General features: G+C 39.6%; 1 protein-coding gene across 10 annotated transcripts in view; it reads right to left on the bottom strand.

The window, feature by feature from the left end:
* The window catches only part of inpp4b (inositol polyphosphate-4-phosphatase type II B), a 235,419-nt gene that overhangs the window by 38,719 nt on the left and 175,000 nt on the right, over nucleotides 1-21,700 (bottom strand). For 9 of the 10 annotated variants that reach the window (XM_046835884.1, XM_046835901.1, XM_046835908.1 and 6 more), the window contains 3 exons: nucleotides 19,782-19,886; nucleotides 12,818-12,926; nucleotides 897-1,080 (listed from right to left, as the gene is read on the bottom strand). In XM_046835884.1, the coding sequence (XP_046691840.1) occupies nucleotides 897-1,080; nucleotides 12,818-12,926; nucleotides 19,782-19,886 (398 nt within the window). The remainder of the gene's footprint in view (nucleotides 1-896; nucleotides 1,081-12,817; nucleotides 12,927-19,781; nucleotides 19,887-21,700) is intronic. The other variant, XM_046835892.1, reaches the window with a different exon arrangement.

Raw genomic sequence — 21,700 nt, 5'->3', positions numbered from 1 at the left:
AAAAAATGTAGAGTCTTGCATGCTGTAATCACATAATTGTATTTTACATGTAATGTTTATGAACAAACGGATAATTATATACACTATGTGCAAATGAGTCCCTATTCGCTGTTAAAGTAACCTCCACTCTTCTGGGAAGATGTTCCACTAGATTTTGGAGTGTGCTTGTGGAGATTTGTGTTCATTCAGCCACAAAAGTGTTAGTAAAGTCAGGTACTGAGGAGGCCACATTTTAGTTCATCCCAAAGTCAAGTTTTTCTCCAACCCATGTAAACCATATGGTCCTGGAGTTTGCTTTGTGCACAGGGGTATTGTCATGCTGGAACAGGTTTGGGTCTCCTAGTTCAAGTGAAGGGAAAATGTATTGATACTGCATCCAAAATGTCTTACACAATTGTGTGCCTCTAACTGTGTGGTACCAGTTTGGGGAAGAAGCATACATAGCTGGAAAGTCAGACTCCTAATACTTTTGTCCATAAAGTGTAGCTAATATGTGGTATATATACGATTAGAAGAAATTGCCTCCAGCAAGTGGGACAGATATCAGCTAGCTAACAGTCAGTTAAAGGTTATTGTTATTTGCCTAACAATGTGCTAAGTAATATTAGTTAGCCAGTGAACAGACGATATATCAGCTTGCAGTTAGCTAACATTACCCAAGGAAACTAGCATAGCTTAAGTGTTCATGAAGCAGAACATTTGCTGAAATCTGGGTGGAACTGCACAAAAGTTATGGTTCTATGTCGCAACATAATTACGCATCGAATTTCTAAAGTCCGATTTGCTGTATAGTAATGGTTTATTTTTCACCAGAGAAGCAGCTTCAGAATTGAACCAGGCTAGGCTTGTACATTTTACTAGCTAACATTATATATGAACTGCAACCTGATCCTCACCTTTTCCTCCAGACACTTGAGAGCTTCCCGGAGGCTTTGGCTGCAGCGCTGCTGGGCCTGGACAAGCAGGTGTTCAGCCAGGCCACAGATGACAGGCTGCAGCTGGGCCACCATGCTCAGGATCTCTCTGGCCTTGGCTGTGTGCTCTGGAGAGTAGTAGATGCACTGAAACGCCGTGCTGTAGCTGTGTAGAAGAAACAGACGATGATCATCTTGCAAGACAAACAACTCTCACACACAACCTTTAAAGCCTCCACAAAGATAGATGAACTTTATTTAATAGCACAATGTTACTGAAATAAAGAAAATGATTGTGATTAGTGAAATTTAAACACATAGAAATAAGACTCTGTGTAGGCCGCAGACCAGACCTGTGGAGGACAATGAAGAATCGATGTGAGGACTGTCGATGGAAACCGCTATAATTTGATCTAATCCAAAGATGCCCACTAGCTTTGTGCACTCTGCCTGCAAATTCATTGCGGTTAATTTCAGAGCTTATTTAAGTTACCTAAATGAGTCATGTGTGACCAAAGGTAAAGCAAGCTGGTTTCCTCAGAATCCGGTATGAGTAGATTCAGAATTGTTTCTGCTGCAGAAAATATATTCATGATCAGCTTTAATTGCCACTAAACAGTTGTCTAGTGTAGAGTCATAGCATGTGCAATGTTTATAGCATTATCTGTTAAGTTGTTCAGAACAGGATCATTTGTAAAAAATTCTCCTTCGAACTTGCAAAACTGGTGGCAGAGCGCAAGGTAAAAAACAACCAAATGAGCATGGTTCCTGTTGGCTATGGGACATCTTAATGCAAATGAACAATAATCTGCTGAAATCATATATAAAGAATGGTGTATTAGGCACTTTGTATCATTTCACTTTTATTTTTTATTAATAGTTATTTTACACTTTTTTCTAAGTTCCAAAATTTTTTATAATTTCTTAATTCCTGGAAAAAAAAAATAATAAAACCGACTGCAAGGTGGTGGGGCAAAGTAAATCATCTCAACTTCTTCAACACAGTTTTTATTAAAGCAGCACAGTCATTGAAAAATTATTCCTTATAGACAGTCCCAAACCATGCGACATGCTGTTACCCCTCAACTGAACTTGCACAGGCCTACAATTCAGTGAACCAAAAAGTGTGGAATTTGTAACTACTGGATTTTTGACAGTATCAGGCAACATAATACTATTTGTATTGTTATCTCAGGGCATCAGGTTAAAGAACCTTAGGAAATATTATTGAATCATTTCAAATTTTCTTCTCTAATCTCCCTACATTGATCATCTGCGGATTTTCACCCACTTGGTAGCTTGTCATTGAATGAAAACAGTTAACCTACTTCAAAACATGTACCCAAAAACTTATAAGTAAATTATATATACACTATATTGGCAAAAGTATTGGGTAACTTGGTCATAAGTACGGTATGTAATTTTTGAGCACTGCATTCCACATTTAGCTCTTATAATGCCCTCCACACTTCTGGGAAGATGTTTCACTAGATTTTGTGCTTATGGATATTTGTGTTTATCAGCCACAAGGGTGTTAGTAAAGGCAGGTACTGATGTAGTTGAGGAGGCCTGGAATGCAGTTCTATAACAGGCCACTCAAGATCTTCCTCTTCAAGGAACTCACTTTGTGCACAGGGGCATTGCCATGCTGGAACAGGTTTTGGATTTCCAAGTTCAAGTGAATGCAAAATTTTTTTACAGCGCATTTAAAGACGTCCTGCACAATTGAGTGCCTCCAACTTTGTGGTAACAGTTTAAAAAAGAACCACATATAGCAGGCATATATATATATATATATATATATATATATATATATATATATATATATATATATGCCTGCTAAAATATGCCTGCAAATCCGCAGAAGATTCTGTAGACAAATTTAGCAAATGGAACAAAAATTCCCTATAATATTACACCTTGTGAGGAGCAGAATTTAAACTGATAATTGCAAACCAAAATGCAAATGCCAAGCCACCATATGTCCTATTCACCAAAAACTGGCACATTCATTAGCTTGATTCAAACGGCTTCCATTTCCAATTATTACAAAAACTTTGAAAACTGCACGAGGCTGTTTGGTATAAAAGGCTGGTCCATATGCTAGACACAAACACGATTTAGTTTCTGTAATAAAATGCCAAATTACACTGTGATTCAACTAGTCCTAGAGACATTTTGAGGTCTACATGATTCCAACACACCTGATCCAGGTCAAAAAGGGGATTGCTAATGAGCTGATGAGTTAGATCAGGTGTGTGAGAAAGAGAAAAAACTCAACACAATCCATCCTTGAAGAATGGGGAAACCTTGTTCTGAAGAAAACAATAAACAGGACAAAATCCCATCTGAGACTTAGTGATGGCAGAGTGGACACAAAACCTGAGGCCATGGCTGAGAAAGAAGGCATCTAATCATCAGAGCCTTTATTAACTCAGCCGGATCAAGGGACAGTGTCTAAATGCCGTGGGGCAGAAAACAGAAATGAACTGCCTCGATCTTAAGATGCTCTGAAAAAATAAAAACAAAAAAAAAATCCCTCCAAAAATCAATTATAAATCAAAACTACTGAAAACTTTTTTCCCAAGACAATTATGGCCTCAAAGTTATTTTTGGATGGATTAAACCTGCAGGGGAGTTCACAGCTTCCACAGTAAATGAGCTCCTGTTTCTGTGCTGCGCTAATCCACCACACATAGCAACCTTAGGGGGAGCAACAGCGGAAAGGTAAACGTCTGCTGTGGGTGTTCATAAATCATCAATGGGAATGAGTGATGATACTAAATAGGGTGAGGAAAGCACAAAAGCCCTTAAGTGTAATTAAGCTCCAGTCTCCGGTGTAAGTTTAATTAATAGCGAAGAAAACGGAGGAGAAAAGTATAGAAGCGAACTCATCGCTTTGCCACTAGCGTCCAGCAGGGAACAACCCGGACTTAATCAGTGATCCGAAGCCGGTGCTTACATTTTTCCTTTAGATGTAGTGATAGTGCTGAAACTGCACAATGGCTAAAAAAAAATAAAAGCAATCTGTGCCTTATCCTACAATACAATGCCTTTAATGCCGGAGGACATGGCTTTGTCTGAACAGAAAGTAACAGAAGCACACATGTACAACTTTTCCACTGTCTCTTACATGCTTTCTTTCTCTTCTCTTTCATTACATGAGCACACATACATATACACTATATTTCCAAAAGTATAGTGTCACCTTATCTTTCCTGCTATATGTGATACTTTTCCAAACTGGCCACAAAGCTTAGAGGCACTCAATTGTACAGGACGTCTTTAGATTCTCTATAATACAATTTTGCATTTACTTAAACTGGGAAACCTAAACCTGTTCCAAGCATGGCGATGCCCTTGTGCACAAAGGGAGCTCCTTGAAGATATGGATTAAATGCTTTGGAAAAGAAGATCTTGAGTGGCCTGCTATAGCGCTCTGATCTCATCCCTACTGAACACCTTTGGGATGAATTGGAACGCTGACCTACATCAGTGCCTGCCTTTCGTAATACCCTTGTGGCTGATAAACACAAATATCCAAAAGCACACTCTAAAATCTAGTGGAACATCTTTCCATAAGATTGGTGGGAATTATAAGAGCATATTGGGACTAAATGTGACTTGCAATGATCAAAAATCAAGTACCTGTACAATACTTATGACCAGGTGACCCAATACTTTTGGCAATATAGTATAAGTAACACATGGATGAAACATTCAGAGTGAAGAGAAACACATACTGTAGTCTCTCTCATCATCTGACACCTGCAGAAAAAAAGTGCTTAATGATTCTGCATCTGTTAAAAGATAGATTAGTCACGTTCTGCCATTCAGGTCATGCCTACCAGCTTCAATTAAACACAAATAAAGTGAGGAATTAAGGGCTCTTGAGGTACGCACAGTGCCAGTAATAAGGTTTCTTAATGAGGCCTAAATGACTCAGTTCAGTATAGAGAAATCCCAACATGGGCATTATAGAAGCTGTGCAATGAACCATTTCATTTTAAAGCCAGGATTACATTTTTGGCTACTTTAAAGGAATCAGATATAGCATCTTTCTTTATTGCCTCTAGTTCCAGTTAATTGCAACCTTCCTGTTTATAAGCCTGTTTAAAATAATATTAAATACAATGCTAAAAGGATAATTCCTGTTACCATCCCAAAGTTAGGGTAAATAAGGGATAAGGGGCTTTTAATCTGTCACATTTACAACACAGTGAAATTCTTTCTTAGCATATTAGCCTCTAGAAAGCACTTACACCGGGGACTGTTAAATAATCATCTTGCTCTTTAACAATATAATGATTACCTCTGCTATGTCCATACTTTGGAAGTTCCTGTATAAATCGTTCCCTTTCAGGAACTCGAGCTGTGTCGAAACACTTTGGGAACGCCTCGCATTGTCCACGCTCTGAATCACGTGTGAAATCCGGCCAATAGGCAAGTCAAGATGCCATCGGCAGGCGACATCGCGTAAACCAGGAAGCTACAAAATGGCTGAGCGATGGTAGCAACATTAGCTTTTGATTGTTTAGGTAAGCACTTTGTGTGTGAATCTGTGCTACCATGGCTAAAAAACAAACAAACTTTCGCATTATTGTCTCTCCTTGCCCCCGTTTAATTAGTGGGGGACACATGAGTTTTGTTGTTTGTTTGAGAGTAGAGCATGCTCAATTGCCTCTTAAGTGAGACGATTGTCCATGCTGTAGCTGTATGGCACTCTCCGCGATCTCCCTCGCAGCTCAGGTCCCGATCTCGCAGAGGCGAAGCGAATCGTCTCTGTATGCCTTCCCTCCTATCGCGTTGCTCCCAGGAGTTCTGGAGAGAATCTGCCAGGAAGGAGTACGTCTCCTCCTGGTGGCACCTCGTTGGCCTCCCAAGGAGGTCATATGCTGCTAGATGTCAGCTGTTTCCACGTGGTGTGAGCACCACCAGTTAGACCTAGTCAACTGCCCGGTTGGTTCAGTTCTGGAGCTCTGGCAGGAACAGTTTGCCACAGGGTTGGCCCCGTCCACCCTGAAGGTTTACGTGTCCGCTGTCGCGGTTTATTGTACCCCGCCTGTGGGGCAGTCGCTGGGGAAACGCCCTCTCGTGACACGTTTCCTACACGGCATTCATAGGCTGAGGCCCAGAATACAACCCAGAGTGCCTGTGTGGGATTTAACCGTCATGTTGGCGGTTCTATCTGAGCCCCCCTTCGAGCCGTTGGCTCAGAGTGTAGACAACGGGAGGCATTCCCAAAGCGTTTCGACGCACGTTTTATTCCCTTAGAGAACTAGGGTTACATATGTATCCTAGAGATGTTCATAAAGAATCATGTACTACCAACAATCTAAATTATAGCCAGCACTACCTTCAGAACTGCTGTCACAGAAAATGAATCTTCTAAATGAACTTTCTGAACTGTTAAAAATATAACCAGCATTGTGGTGTTAATATAGCAATATGTTAAATTAAGCCATCGTAAATGGGATAAGGAGGAATTGTTAGGTAGCAATTTCAATGTATAAAACATGAATACAAATGCAGCTAATAATGGACAAATCCTTCTTGCATTTCTCTTCACTAAACATGCCTGATCACAAACATGTAATAAACACAAGGCTGTCATGCCAAATATACTATATGGACACCTGATCATGAGATTTATATGCTCTTTTTGAACATCCCATTTGCTCCAGAGGATTGTCAGTTTTTTATTCAGCACCTAGATCATTTTCTTCATCCACTATAAGTATTGGCGGTAGAAAATCTGCATTTACTGACTTTTTTTGACCTTTTGATAATAGAAGTTCATACTATAGCCAATTACAAATTTTATGTGGAAATTTAGAAGAAGAAAAAACTGCAGGGTGGGGGGGGTGTTTTGAAGAAATTATATTGGGGAGACATTAAAAGATTTTCAAAAAATTCAATGAACAGTGTGTTATTACCATTGTCTAATTCTGTTTGCGATTATCAAGATTCAAAATGGAGCAAAATAATTACAATTACCACCATCATCATCGTGTAGCCCTAATAGATAATAATGTTTTTTTTTTGTCTAGCTGAACTTGTGCTGTAGCGTATTATAGTCCAGAAGAGGTGAAGCTGGAAAGGGACATTACAGGTGACAATGAATTGGCATTGTGGTCTCTGTCCCCCACTTTTTTCACTCCTCCTCTCACACTGTGCCCTAAGGAACAAAGAGTGACCGTTATTTCATTGTCCTGCTCTCAACACCTTGCTCCTTTGCTTTTACCTTTCGCTCATCTTATGATGAATTAATGGAGCATTAAATTACCACGTTTCGCATGTCACTGTTCGGCTAGCTTTTAATCCAATCCAATCATCAAAGTGTCATCAGACAAAGCTGGAGTGGACAAGAGAATAAGTGAATCGGAAAAATCTGTCAGTGTATATGTGTGTGTGTCTGGTGGTCACAGGCTGGTTCCTACTAAGAATAAGGAAAGAACAACACTAAGAACTGAATAAAAATTCTTAAAAATACCGCTTTGCCAAAAACACAGCAAATTACCAAAGAATGCCATTAAAATAATAATGACAGAACTGCTGTGTGGTCGACCACACAAGCATTAAAATAGATTTGATTTCCGAGAGACATGCTGTTTGATTTTAAGCAAGAGTTTGAGGCTTGAGGAGGCTTACTTGGCCAGCGAGGCAGAAAATTGGAAACTTTAAGCTACAGCGAGTCATTAACTAAGTCAAATACGAAACAAAACCATCGCCATATCTGCCGGATTAGTCTTCAATGTAATCTCTCTTTCAGCAAAACTGATTTCAATTCAGTGAACCTGAAAAAGTACACTCCTTCTTATCTCTGGCTTGTGCAGCTGATAAACTGACCGTCTTCCCAACTGACCTTGGTGCTGAAAGTGCTTTTGTGATTTAAAATTTTCTTGTATTAAGTGCACTTTAGAAACTTCACACAGTCTTTAAACAGACTCTTGAAGTGCACAAAATGAAACATAAGGCCTTTCAAAGGTTTTTCACGCACTTCCTTTGTTTGGTTTTCAAGGACTACACGAGATCACTAAAGAAGCTTATCATTTGTTCATCGTGTTTTTATATTTCCAGAATTTACAATGGCATGAGTATTGTTTCACACAAAGCCAGCTTAAAAAAAAATTATGTCCAGTTTTCCAAATTGTTTTATCTTTTATTCAGGTAATATCAATGAGTCTGGTTAAAGAGAGTGGTGAGCATTCGGCCTGTGTTGGGTGGGTAAGGAAAAAGGAAGTTAACTACAGAACTTATGCCAAATTGTAGTTTTGTTACTTTTTTCATCCATCCATCCATCCATCCATCCATCCATCCATGCATTATTAATAAGGGCTTTGTCTTCGACTTACAACCGTTTTTCCGGTCCCTATCTACGTCGTAAATTGGGGTCTACATATACTGTGCATTATGCCCCTGTCTATTGCAGGGCACCACGCGAACACTTAAATCACACACAGATTCACCAATTGATCTCACCCAATCCATCACCTGCCACTATTATATTACTATATTTAACTTTTATAACTAAATAACTAAAGAATTCTACACTGTTTTAGAAATGACAAGTTATCTGCACACGTCTGTATAAAGAGAAGCTTTTTGAATAATGAACAATCAACATGAATTCCCATGATTCCAGCGATCGGGTGTGATAACCATGACACTGATTGACAGTCAATAATCCATCAGAGAGATGTAATAATAGCCATCCCCCCATCCTGCACCAACTCTCTCATTTGCACTTGTTCATGATACAATATGATTGCAAACTGATCTGATCCCCAGCAGGTGCACTTGTTTTGAGCCGGCATGACTAATCCGTAACGTTTTGCTGCTCTGATTGTTTATAGCACTTTTCCATCAGGATCAAAACTGTGACCTACGTTTCTTTGCAATTTCTAAATATCTTTGTTGAATTGATTACTCTTCCTACCAGGGTCAGAGGAATGCCAATTATTGATAAAGTATTGATTATCAATAAAGAGGTTTGCCATGAAGCCTAATAAGTTTCAAGTTTTATTTATGTGTACAGACATCACTTACAGTTTGTACAAGATTGTAGACCTGCACAAGGCTGGAATGGGCTACAAGACCATCAGATTGTTGCTTTGGCAGTATGTTTTTGGTCATTGTCATGCTTGAAGACCTGTCCATGACCCATCTTCAGTGTTCTGGCTGAGGCCAGAAGGTTTTAATCCAAAATTCTACAGTTCATCTCCCTGTTTATGTGGTGACACTTTCCTGTACTTTTAGCAGAGAAACAGAATCAAAGCAGAACGTTTGCTCCTCTATGTTTGAAAGTGGGGATGGTGTTCTTGGGGTCATATTTAGCATTTCTTTGCCTCCAAACACGGCGAGTTGAGTTGATGCCACAGAGCTCAATTTTATTCTCATCTGACCACATCGCATTCTCCCAAGCCTTCTCTAAATCATTTAGGTGTTTACTGCCAAACTTCAGATGGGCCTGTTCATGTGTGTTCTTCAGCAGAGAGACCTTGGTGAGTTACCAACGGTTTTCTTGAAGACTTTGGTTCCAGCGCCCTTGAGATAATTAACAAGATCCTTTCATGCTATACGGGGCTGACCTTGCTCAGAATCATCCTCACCCCATGAGGTGAGATTTTGCATGGAGCTCCAGAGCGAGGGCGATTGACATATTGTATTTCTTCCATTTTCGAATTGTGTTCTCTTTCTTACCAAGCTTCTTGCTGATGGTCTTGTAGACTATTCTACCCTTGTGCAGGTCTACAATCTCGTCCCTGATGTCCTTTGACAGCTCTTTGGTCTTGCCCATTGTGGTGCAGAGGTTTAAATGAAAGAGGTTGATTCTGTGACTGGTGTCTTTTATACGCATATGCTGATATAAGGAGTCCTTTCTTAAAGGTACAGGATTAATTGGGTGTGTGGGAGTCAGAAATCCTGCTGGTTGGTACAGGATCAAATACAAATTAATTTATAATCTTTCTTTATAGATTTCTTTTATTCTGTCTCTTTCTGTTAAAATGAAACTACATAGAATTTACCCCGTAAAAAATGGGTACATTTTCAAAATCAGCAGGTGATCAAAAAATTATTTCACCAACAGCATCTGTGCATCAATTTTTCGTATTGTACTGTATGATATTTCTACCGAAAGGAAAAGAAATCCTGGATGGTTCGGATTGTTTTGCTGCTCGAGACCTCTTAATTTAAAATAAGATAATCAGTACAATGTAAATCAGACCTAAAACCTCAGCCTTGGTGTCTGACCATTATATGAGCAGAGAAGTATGCAGGTGTTTGACCATGATAAGGGTATACTGTAAAGTGCATGGCCATTGTATGGACATACTGCAGGTTCCTGACAATTGAAAAAGAAAACTACAGGTGCTCGAGCATGATATGGAAATGCGGCAGGTACTTGACTATGATAAGGGTATACTCCAAATGCTTACTCTATAGTAAGTGTAAACTGCGATGTCTGATAATCAATCAGAAATACTACCCGTTACTGTAATATGGAAATACTGCCAGGTGCTTGACTATTATACAGGTTTACCATCCAGGATACAATCATACTCCTGTTGTTTAACCAGGTTATGCACTCAACTCAATTATAGAAACTGCAAGTTAAACCGTCTGGTACTACTTCGGGTCACGGCACCAATACAGGAAACCTCTCTATCGAAATACTGGAAATAACAGGGAACAAACACAGTTACTCCACCAAGGTATAAGCCCAGGTACTCCAGTGTATGGGTTGAATGAAAAAGTCTAAATGAAAAAAAAAAGTCTAGTCTCTCGTGCAATCTATTTCAATGTAACTAGGCAGTTTAAATGCATGCGACAGAACCAAATATTAATACAAATCAGCATAACTAATAGAAGATGGCGGCGGACAGAGAGACTAAATGACAAACTATCATTAGTTTGAGCATATATGGAGCCAAGGCCTTTTAAAAATACCTGTGTTTTTCCTCCCATGAACACAAGACGTGAATAAATAGAACGTAGTATATTTTAGTGGGAAATGCACCATTCATCTAGTGTATGCGTTTTAAGGACGTTTCAAGTTCAGTGAAATGCAATATGGTTTCCAAATAATTACCCTGTGCATAAAATCTGGACATGACTGATGATAAGAATACTGAGGAACAGTCTGTTCTCTATGAAATAAGGACATGAGGTCCACTGATCTCAGATCACCAATGTATCCTTTTTCAGGGCAATAGCTGATGAGGGATGCCACTGTGCCTGGTTCATTGCTTTCCCTGCTGGTTTTGGCAGATTTGGGTGAGCTGGGAGGAAAGATGGGAACTGTCTAACTAATTAAACATCTCCTCTGACAGAAAGAAAAGGGGGGCAAGCAGGAAGCGAAAAAAGGAAGATGGCAGCAGACGGGAATCAGTAATTGAATCACAGAGTGGGGATTCAATAAAGAACGACACAGAATATCAATAAAGACCCTGGGGGTGGCAATGGGGCTGCACGCAAGCAGCTGTTCAAGATGAGAGAGAGAGAGAGAGAGAGAGAGAGAGAGAGAGAGAGAGAGAGAGAGAGAGAGAGAGAGAGAGAGACAGTGCCAGGCAAAGAGCATCTTTTTCCAATCAAATTGAGACGGCCTTATTCGATACTGCCATTTATACTGCAGATGAGGCTCTGCAGTCCTGTTGCTGCCATCCTACAAAAGTAAACATCAATCAATTTCTGTAACAATGGCTAGCCTGCGGGCTGTGAACTGACAAAACTCTTCCAAAGATAAATAAATACAGGGTGCAAAATGTTAACCCTCCATGCCATCCTAAAACTCCTCCAGCTTCTGAGGGCAAGAGTTCAGCAAATCACCAAAGTCAAACCTTCAGATGGGAACTGTACAAAGCTTTTAAGCTTTTACATGCTCATAGTGTCAACTACTTAGCAGCTTTCAACAAAAAAACGCAAATTTTTTTCCAACTTATTCATCCATTGAACATTGAACAGACCACTACAGCACACCACACAAGACACATTCATACCTGAAGCTAATTCATGGAGCCAGTGCACCTAAATCATGTTTTTCAGAAGCGAAGAAAAAACTAGAAAACCCAGAAGAAACCTGTGTCAACATTGGAAAAACACAGTAAACTCCGGACAGATATTAACCCAGACTCCAAGGATCGAGTCAGTTGCTACCCACCATGCCACCCTAGATAGAGTCATCACATTTTAAATGGTCTCCAATGCAAAACATGCATATTGACACGTTATTAATTCAATCCAAATTGTGGGTAGAGATTATCGTTCGGAAATAAACCAATCAGAGATCTTTATAAGCATGAAAACCATGATACATTCAAGGTGTATTTGCATGCGGAAAAATGTGCCAAGTGTGTTTTCAGTGCCAAACATACAAACACATGCCCCCCACCCAAAAGAAAATTGTGCCTGTTTTCAACAGACTAAAATAAATCTTTAGAAAAATGTTAATCCTTGACTATAGACAAAATGGATTTAGTTCTAGTGTATCAAAAATGATGTCTGATGTGACAGGTGGCTAGGCTTTAGAGCTGAATAATTCTTCACAATTAACAGGTGTGCCAGGACTGAAATAGAGCCATTTATAACTGTATAAAATATCAGCATGAAATAGATATTTATGAGAAAAGTATTATTCAAAGCGCCAAGGAACTTTGGAAAGCCATGGCCTCATTGGTATAAACAGAATCGGGTATAAAGAGAAAACCTTTGAATTGGATCTTTATATTCGCCTCTTCATCTGTTGAAGTACTTAAGGATTTGTGTCAGAGGCAAACGGGTGGGGGTGGGGGTGGATGGGGTAAATAATAAAAAAACAAAAAGGTAGCAAGCCTCACAAAGACAAAACCTAAAGGTGTTATGTGCATGAGAAGGCGCTGTGATTGGCGGAGTCTGGAACTCACCTTTTCTTCTCTGCTTCATATCGGCTGAACAGCTTCTGAAGGCCTCCGTTCTTGAAGCCCTGGTAGTGAGCGGCTGGAGCTCCAACTGTGATCACATCGTAGAAGGCTTCTGGCAGAACAAAATAACATGGGTATTAGCACGCAGCCAGCTGAGCCTTTCTGCTTGCACAGCTGACTGGCATTGGAATTCAGAAAGGGATTATTCTTTTAAGACGATGATCTTTCCACACATGAATCTTTCCATATTCAGTAATAATAGTCAAAGTTTGCAGGCTGTTTTCCCAGGCCCCCGGCTAATGTTCACCGGATAATAGCATCGAGGTGCCGCCTTGCCTGTATTAAGTGGTTTAAACTAAAATACCAAATGTCTTTGAGCTCAAGGAGTTCACTCAAAATGTGAACTCATAATCTGCCCATGAATTGCCAAGCTAATTACGTGGGCAGTTCAGTATTTGGGTAATTAATCCTTTTTTTTTTGTGCTCACCCAGAGTCAGATGAAATCATGGATATAATTTTTCCCCCATTTCCATGTGCTGCTGGAAGATTTATCAAAGCTATTTGGTTAAAATAATGAAAGGCGGTTTTGCAGCGACCCACCGCTTCCTCTTCACAGCAGCAGAGAAACAAACCCTGTAATGAAAGTTTCACTGGTGTTCATTTAGCATTTATGATGCACATTTTAATTACTATATTCTCATACAAAACACAATAATTAAACGAGTGTCAGCCTTGGGAAATATTTTCAACTGAGCGTGTTTCTCTCACCCACTGGGTGCACACATTTAAATACGAGGAACCGCAACAGAGCCGTAACGCACGGAGTCGAGGGTAAAACTGACGAGTTTCTGGAATTCTAAAAATAAAAATGTTAAGACGCAGTGTTCACACTACAAAAACATTTCCTGTGTTGTAAAAATATCACAGTGTCAATGCTTAACGAGACCTGCACTTATTATGGTGGTAATATTGCCTCCTTTCTTTTTTATATCTGTGTCTTAAACTGTGCCTGACGGTGTTTATTAAAGCAACAGCTTTAAAGTCTGAAATACAGACGCGAATTTTCCAGCCTCCCACTGACCTACCGTGACCCAACACGCTTGATAATCATGACAAAGGGGCAGCATATTGATATATGGATCAAAGCTAAAAGAGAAACATGGTGTGGTGATAACAGTACACAGTTTTAATTTGTCCTGATAAGCTGTAATTTGATCATTACGGACCAGTTGTTACAGCTGAGGTCTTGCATATCATAGCAACTGAATGCAATTCACTGACTTCATATTAATGGTGAGAAGAACCGCTTTTATTGTTCAGATCCATGTCATTATTTCATTGTAAATTGGAAAAGCAGACAGAAGGGTTTTCATGAAATTTTGCCAATCCTTTAAAAAATAGAAGACTGGAATGCTTTTTTATGACTTGACTTCTATGATCTTGACCACGCCTGAATCCGTTCTGGGTCCCCACAAGTCTCCACAACAGCTGCACTGCAAAGTTCTTTCCTGAACTGCATATGAGTGACTCATACAAAAGACTTTCCTTTAGTTGGGGTCTTGATGATGGTGCTGGAGATCTAACAGGTTTCTCCAAATGAGACTCATGGATGAGTTACATTATTTATTAGCTTCATCAACCCATTCAGTATGGCCTTATCCCTTTGTGGATGTGGGTGGGATCAACCTGGAAGAGACCATGCCCAGAAAAATATAAAGTGATGCTATATTATAAGCGGATCTGTGAAGACAGTCCATGTCCAGGAAATAAATAAACACCTCTGGATCTTTCACCTTAGCAGTTGAGCATTCAAGTGTGAACTGTTCCTTTGATGATGCAATACACAAACCTGTTGAGAAGATGCAAAATGACTCATCTGACTGTATGAGTAATCCTGTATTTGTATTCTTGATGGTCTTCCAGCTTTTTGTTTGTCCTTTTCATACCGTACTAATGCGTAAGCATTACGCTCTTTGAGCGAAAATTCAATGGCGATTTCTATATCCCGCGAATTAAAAATCGAAATGCAGATTCACTTCGGTCACTGTTCCTGATTGTCGTGTGCCTTTGTGAATGAATCTCCAGCGCCTAATAATGAATCCTCGCTCAAAATCTCTTAGATCTTTTCCTTTTTGTCATCTTGATCCAAAATCAATGTAAAATTGACTTGCTCTGCATTTTTTTTATAAACATATGATGTTAACTGCTGAACTGTATCATGCAGTACATTTATCTTGAACTCTCACTCATTTATTTATGTTCGGAATGTTTTGGGAATAATAGTTTATTTAAAATAAAGCCTTTGGAGTTCACAGTACATAATTAAGACTCTGAGGACAACCAGACACTTGGTGAAAGACAACTAATCTTCAATTCCCTTTAAGGCAGGAAAAGAATCATACACATCTACAGTATTTTGACCCCAGTGGTTTCAGTGCATGTGTGTGCTTTTGGTTTCCTTTTCAGCTACGTTGGACATACAGTACAGACCAAAAGTTTGGACACACCTTCTCATTCAAAGAGTTTTCTTTATTTTCATGACTATGAAAATTGTAGATTCACACTGAAGGCATCAAAACTATGAATTAACACATGTGGAATTATATATGGAATTATATACATAACAAAAAAGTGTGAAACAACTGAAAAATGTCATATTCTAGGTTCTTCAAAGTAGCCACCTTTTGCTTTGATTACTGCTTTGCACACTCTTGGCATTCTCTTGATGAGCTTCAAGAGGTAGTCACCTGAAATGGTCTTCCAACAGTTCCCCAAGAGATGCTTGGCACTTGTTGGCTCTTTTGCCTTCACTCTGCGGTCCAGCTCACCCCTAAACCATCTCGATTGGGTTCAGGTCCAGTGACTGTGGAGGCCAGGTCATCTGGCGCAGCACCCCATCACTCTCCTTCTTGGTCAAATAGCCCTTGATGCCTTCAGTGTGACTCTACAATTTTCATAGTCATGAAAATAAAGAAAACTCTTTGAATGAGAAGGTGTGTCCAAACTTTTGGTCTGTACTGTATAGCAGCTCTGCCTCATCTAGCAGTGAGCTTTATGTTGGGTCATGTAATGAGCTAGCCTGTGGACTCGACAGGAAGTTGGCTTTGGGAGATGTTTGACAGCAATTAATGAGCAGCTTTTCCGCAGACCTGGCACCCCACTGTGCCACTCTCGGCATATCACGCTCCTCTGCCACATTCAGGCTTCACTAATGACGACAGGGGCTCTGACTCCCAATGCCCACCACTTTCCCAACCCCAATATCCCCCACCCCCACCACACATCTAATTGGCTGCTTCTCAATAGCTCAACGGTGGCATAAAATACAGGGGCACAAGTCACACACGGCCCAATTTGGAGCTGATTTGCTCCGATTTTCCTGGCATCTATAAATCGAATGGAAACGAGGTGCACCCTGGAAACCTCTCTCCTTTTTTACTCTTTTAGTCGGCAGGAGGGGGAATAGATTGCAGTCAAACTAAAATTATTCATAATTAACTAGAAAACCTGGATGGGTTAAAAAAGATGAAATATATCGATGCTGTCTAAACAGAGAGAAGGAAAGGTGTTTCAGCAGAGTTTTCTCCTGCTCGTTAAAGCTTTGAATTTGAGCAAGTGCGATTTCAGGCAGAAAAAAAACATTATAGTCAAAAATATCATTTATAGGTTTTAATATGTGTGCAGGACATAAAAGGTTTAAGGCTCCTCGGACAAATTGTGCAATTGCTGAACACTGAGGAGAGACTATAAAGCGGGCAGGATGAAGAAGTGTGGCTGTGCATTGAGTGTGAAATTGTTGAATTACAAGGAGACTACAGAGCAACCAGGACAAAGAAGGGAGTCTAAGCACTGTGTATTTTAATCTAGATCCTTCCACTGCTCCTTTTAATATACATAATGTACCAGATGAAAACGATAGCATTCAGACATTCATCAACAAAGGCAATAGTGAGAAAATTTGAGAAAAAAAACACATTAGATGATGAAACCTTGAGAGGAACCAGTCTTTAAATGGAACTCAGGACAGTTTTTATGATCACAGCAGCAGGTCTTCCATACAAACGTGCATATATAAAGTAATATTATACATTGAAGAAAGGGAAAGACTTTAAAATAATTTTTTGGGAGCAGAAGTAAAGCATTAAGAAAAATCACCACATGGTAAGAAAAGCCGGTGGTTCAAGTGTGTCAGAATCTGGCATCGGCATCACATAGCGGGTACTGAAAACTAATATTTTCCCCTGTACAAAAGACAAAAATATTGAAACGCCTCAAAAAAAAAAAAAACAGTTACTCAAAAAATATTTCCACAAAAGCATACAGAGCAAGTCGGCATTAAACAGTGCAAGCGGCGAGTGCACCGAACATGTGCAGGTCCTCATTAGCGAGTCGTATTTCTGTCTGGCTGTTTTAAAGTTCACCTGTTGGACCTCGCCTGTTGATTCCTGTCTGCCTGCATTGCCCCTGTTGCTGTAATGAGTGTGGGGAAATACTACTCAAATTGGCTCTTTCTCTCTTTCACACCCACACATTGACACGAAGCTATATTCAGTAACTCAAATAAAAAACTATTTTGAGTGTGAAAGATGTGGGGGGTTTTCCATCCACTGGTATAATGTGAATTTTAATTGAGCATATAAAATAGAAATTTTCCCCAACAAAATAACCCTGCGTATAAGGTTTTTTTTATGAGGCTGATATAGTATAACTGGTGCATTAATTAGGGAAAAGCAAGTAGAATTCAACTCCCACAGATTCGACTGGAATCCAGCACCAACAAGCCATGTTAAAAAGCTGTATGACTCAGATCCTCTTAATATATATTTCAAACCAAAGGAAGCTCCTAAAGAAAAACATTTCAAGCATATGACCTTTCCATGAACAGGACCCAGTTTGGATCAATTAAATAAATTAATCTGCTGGTTACATTGATAATTGAGTATAAATCCAGCAAACATCCACTTGTGTTTGAAATATCATGCTAATAATTATCTTAGATTGACAAACAAACTATTCGTCATAATTCCAATATATATATATATATATATATATATATATATATATATATATATATATATATATATATTTACCAATCAGACATAACTGCAAATAATCGTGCATTAAAATAACATAAGTTTAAATAAATAAAGAAGAAACAATACATGCCTGGCTACTTGAGCCACATTTTGTTGTTACAGCCTTATTCCAAATTGGAATAAATTCATTATTTTTCTCAAAATTTACAAACAATACCCCATAATGACAATGTGAAAGAGGTCTGATTGAAATATTTGCAAATGTATTAAAAATTAAAAAACAACAACAACAAAAAAAATCACATGTACGTAAGTATTCACAGTCTTTTCCATGACACACAAAAATTATTCTTAGGTGCATCCTGTTTCACTGATCATTCTTGAGATGTTTCTACAACTTGATTTAAGTCCACCTGTGGTCAATTCAGTTGACTGGATATGATTTGGAAAGGCACACACCTGTCTATATGGGGTCCCACAGTTATCAGTGCATGTCAGAGGACAAACCAAGCCATGAAGTCCAAGGAATTGCCTTTAGACCTCTGAGACAGGATTGTATCGAGGCACAGAAGTGTACAGAAAAATGTCTGCAGCATTGAAAGTCCTATGAGCACAGTGGCCTCAATCATCCATAAACAGAAGGAACCGCCAGGACTCTTCCTAGAGTGGGACACCCGACCAAACTGAGCGAACCGGGAAGAAGGGCTTAAGTCAGGTAGGTGACCAATAACCTGATGGTCACTCTGAAAGACCTCCAGCATTTATCTGTGGAGAGAGGAGAACCTTCCAGAAGAACAACCATCTCTGCAGCACTCCAACAATCAGGTCTTTATGGTAGAGCTCCACGGAAAAGGCACATGACCATCTGCCAAATGGCAAATGAAGGACTCTCAGACCATGACAAAATGTTTTTAACACTTTTGCCTGAATATTAAGAGTGAAGTCTGGAGGAAACCAGGCACCGCTCATTACCTTGCAAATACCATCCCTTCAGTAAAGCATGGTGGTGGCAGCATCATGCTGTGGGGATGTTTTTCAGCGGCAGGAACTGGGAGACTAGTCAGGATCGAGGGAAAGATGAATGCGCAATGTACAGAAACGTCCTTGATAAAAACCGGCTCCAGAGCGCTCTAGACCTCAGAGTGGGACGATGGTTCATCTTACAACAGGACAACGACCCTTAGCACACAGCCAAGATAACAACAGAGTGGCCACAGGTTGACTCTGTGAATGTCCTTGAGTGGCCCAGCCAGAACCCTGACTTGAACCCAATTGAACATCTCTGGAGAGATCTGAAAAGGCTGTGTCTGGCGCTTCCCATTCAACCTGATTGAGCTCGAGAGGTTCTGCAAAGAAGAATGGGAGAAACCCATGCATGCCAAACCTGTAGCATCATACTCAAAAAGACTTGAGGCTGTAATTGGTGCCAAAGGTGCTTCAACAAAGTATTGAGCAAAAACTGTGAATACTTCTGTACATGTGATTTTATTTCATTTGTTATTTTAAATACATTTGCAAAAATGTCAAATAAAATTCTCCCACCTTGTCATTATTATGTATTGTTTGTAGAATTTTAAGGAATATAATTCATCTAATCCATTTTGGAATAAGGCTGTAACATTACAAAATGTAATAAAAGTGCTGTGATGCACTGTACAGTGTTCTACAATAGTGTTATCTTTGTAATTCCTTTCCAGGTTTTTCTTCCAGCAAAAGTTGAAAGCAATGCAGATAGGTGGTCATTTCCAGATTTTAAACATAAACAGCTAAGCTAAAATAAAAATGTTGGTACACTTAGCGCCCAGATCAGCATGGATTAGTTTCCCATGGAGGATGCTATAATTCTGATTATTACTAATGAGAACTTTGATTATAATCCAGTATAAATTGGCAAGACAAACACCCAGGGCCTTCAGTAATAATACTATACCTGTTTTCCTAGGACACGTCACCCTCATTCGCTGTGTGTGCAGATTAATGGGAATGAACTCCAGGTATTTCTGCGCCTTGCTGCAGCTCGGCTTGAATGAAGGACCTGAGGACAGAGCAAAGGGCATGGACATTAACAGTGCATATAATCCATGCTATTTATTATAAAAAGTACAGCATGGGGCAGTTGCCCTTGCAATCAGAGCCACTGGCTGAGTTTGGCAACTCCCTCACCATCTGCTTCGAATGAGTTATGGGGCCACTCATTCCTGAGGACGCTACACTTTAGTGGACTTAGTTGTGAAGTAGGGGAAGCAACAGTTTAATTGATCACATGTGGAGTAACTATTTCGATGTCACTGGGACCCTAACGGTCCTTACTAGACAAAATACAAATCACCTACTGATTGAATTAACAAGCTCTATTAAAATCCGAAAGATTAATTTACTATCCATTGGGTCTAAACCAATGTTTTTAATTTGACTAGTTTTTCCTGAGCTGCACAAATAAACATGAAAAGAATCATTAATTGACCTTGACTGGCTATGGTATTGACCAATGATATTGGTACACTTTGGCAAGTGCTGTCAAATCGAGGCTATGGGATAAAGTACAGAAATCTGATTATGGATGCATCAAATTGAGTGTCTAAAAAAAAATAAGCCTACATAAGGATCTGTTAATTTGTATCTTAATCCGGTAAGTAGAGGATTTCATGGATTTACTCCGCTACCTGCTTCGAACAAAAACCATCCAATTAAAACCTCCTTGAAAAGATAACACAAAGTCACAAAGGAAGAGTGTGTGAATGGCTGTCACACATCATCCTCTTTGTGCTCACTTTAAATATGCAAACACTACAATCCCACTACAAAACAACACTAAGCTGTTAAAGAACTTTTTTTATATAACTGAGTAAATGAAATGCTTGTTTTTTTTCTTCACTTGTGTACTTCGCGAACTTGACAAATGAGCAATAAGGTAGACAAACACTAGCTGTGAAATGGAAAAGAACATAAGCCATTAGTACACAGGAAATTTCACTCTCCACATGCTCGGTGATCTCTCATGGGTAGTGATCGATATAGTGGAAATCCAAACACTTGATTGCAGCGCAGCAAAATCAGTGAAGGATTAACATGGTAGTCTTTACTCTTTACTGTTGGAAGTGCATCAAGAGTTTAAAGCCTACTTTGTAACATAAAACCCAGGAACACTGCCAAGTTGTGGTTTGCTATAAAACCTAGAGGATCCCTGATTTTACACAGAGCCTGGTACCAGAATGTAAAAAAAATCTTGTCATATTAAAAAGATCTTCTCAAAACTTAGTGTTGATGATGCTGTAAATGTGATGATTTATGTGAAGATTCACATATGAACATAAGTATCCATTTAATCCTCATTTGCTGTTATAATAACTTCTGGAAAGATGTTCCACAAGATTTTGGAGTGTGTTCATGTAGATTTCTGCTCAACCACAAAGGTGTCAGTATAGCTAGTATAGCTAGGTACTGATGTACAGGTAGGTGAGGTGAGGAGGCCTGTGGTGCAGTCAACGTTCCAGTTTATCTCCAATTATTTCCAGAGACTTAGAATTATCTTATTTATACAACTGAACAGTTGAGTTTCCCCTGGCGGTCTAGTGGTTAGGACGGGCGCTCTCACCGCTGCGGCCCGGGTTTGATTCCCGGTCAGGGAACCAACCCCAGCCACTTAGCCTCTTAGTGCCGGTCCCAAGCCCGGATAAATGGGGAGGGTTGCGTTAGGAAGGGCATCCAGCATAAAAACATATGCCAAATCAAACATGCGGATGATCCGCTGTGGCTAGTTCACTTTCAGCACTGTTAGTGCTCCTTCCCCTGCAATCCCCTGACTTCTAAGCCTTAAGCAAAGCATTTACACCTCAACTGCTCAATTGT

The sequence above is a fragment of the Silurus meridionalis genome, chromosome 2 (assembly GCF_014805685.1).
Source record: "Silurus meridionalis isolate SWU-2019-XX chromosome 2, ASM1480568v1, whole genome shotgun sequence".
NCBI lineage: Eukaryota > Metazoa > Chordata > Actinopteri > Siluriformes > Siluridae > Silurus > Silurus meridionalis.
The sequence above is the reverse complement of the archived record's forward strand: the minus strand, read 5'-3'. Positions and strand labels throughout refer to the sequence as shown.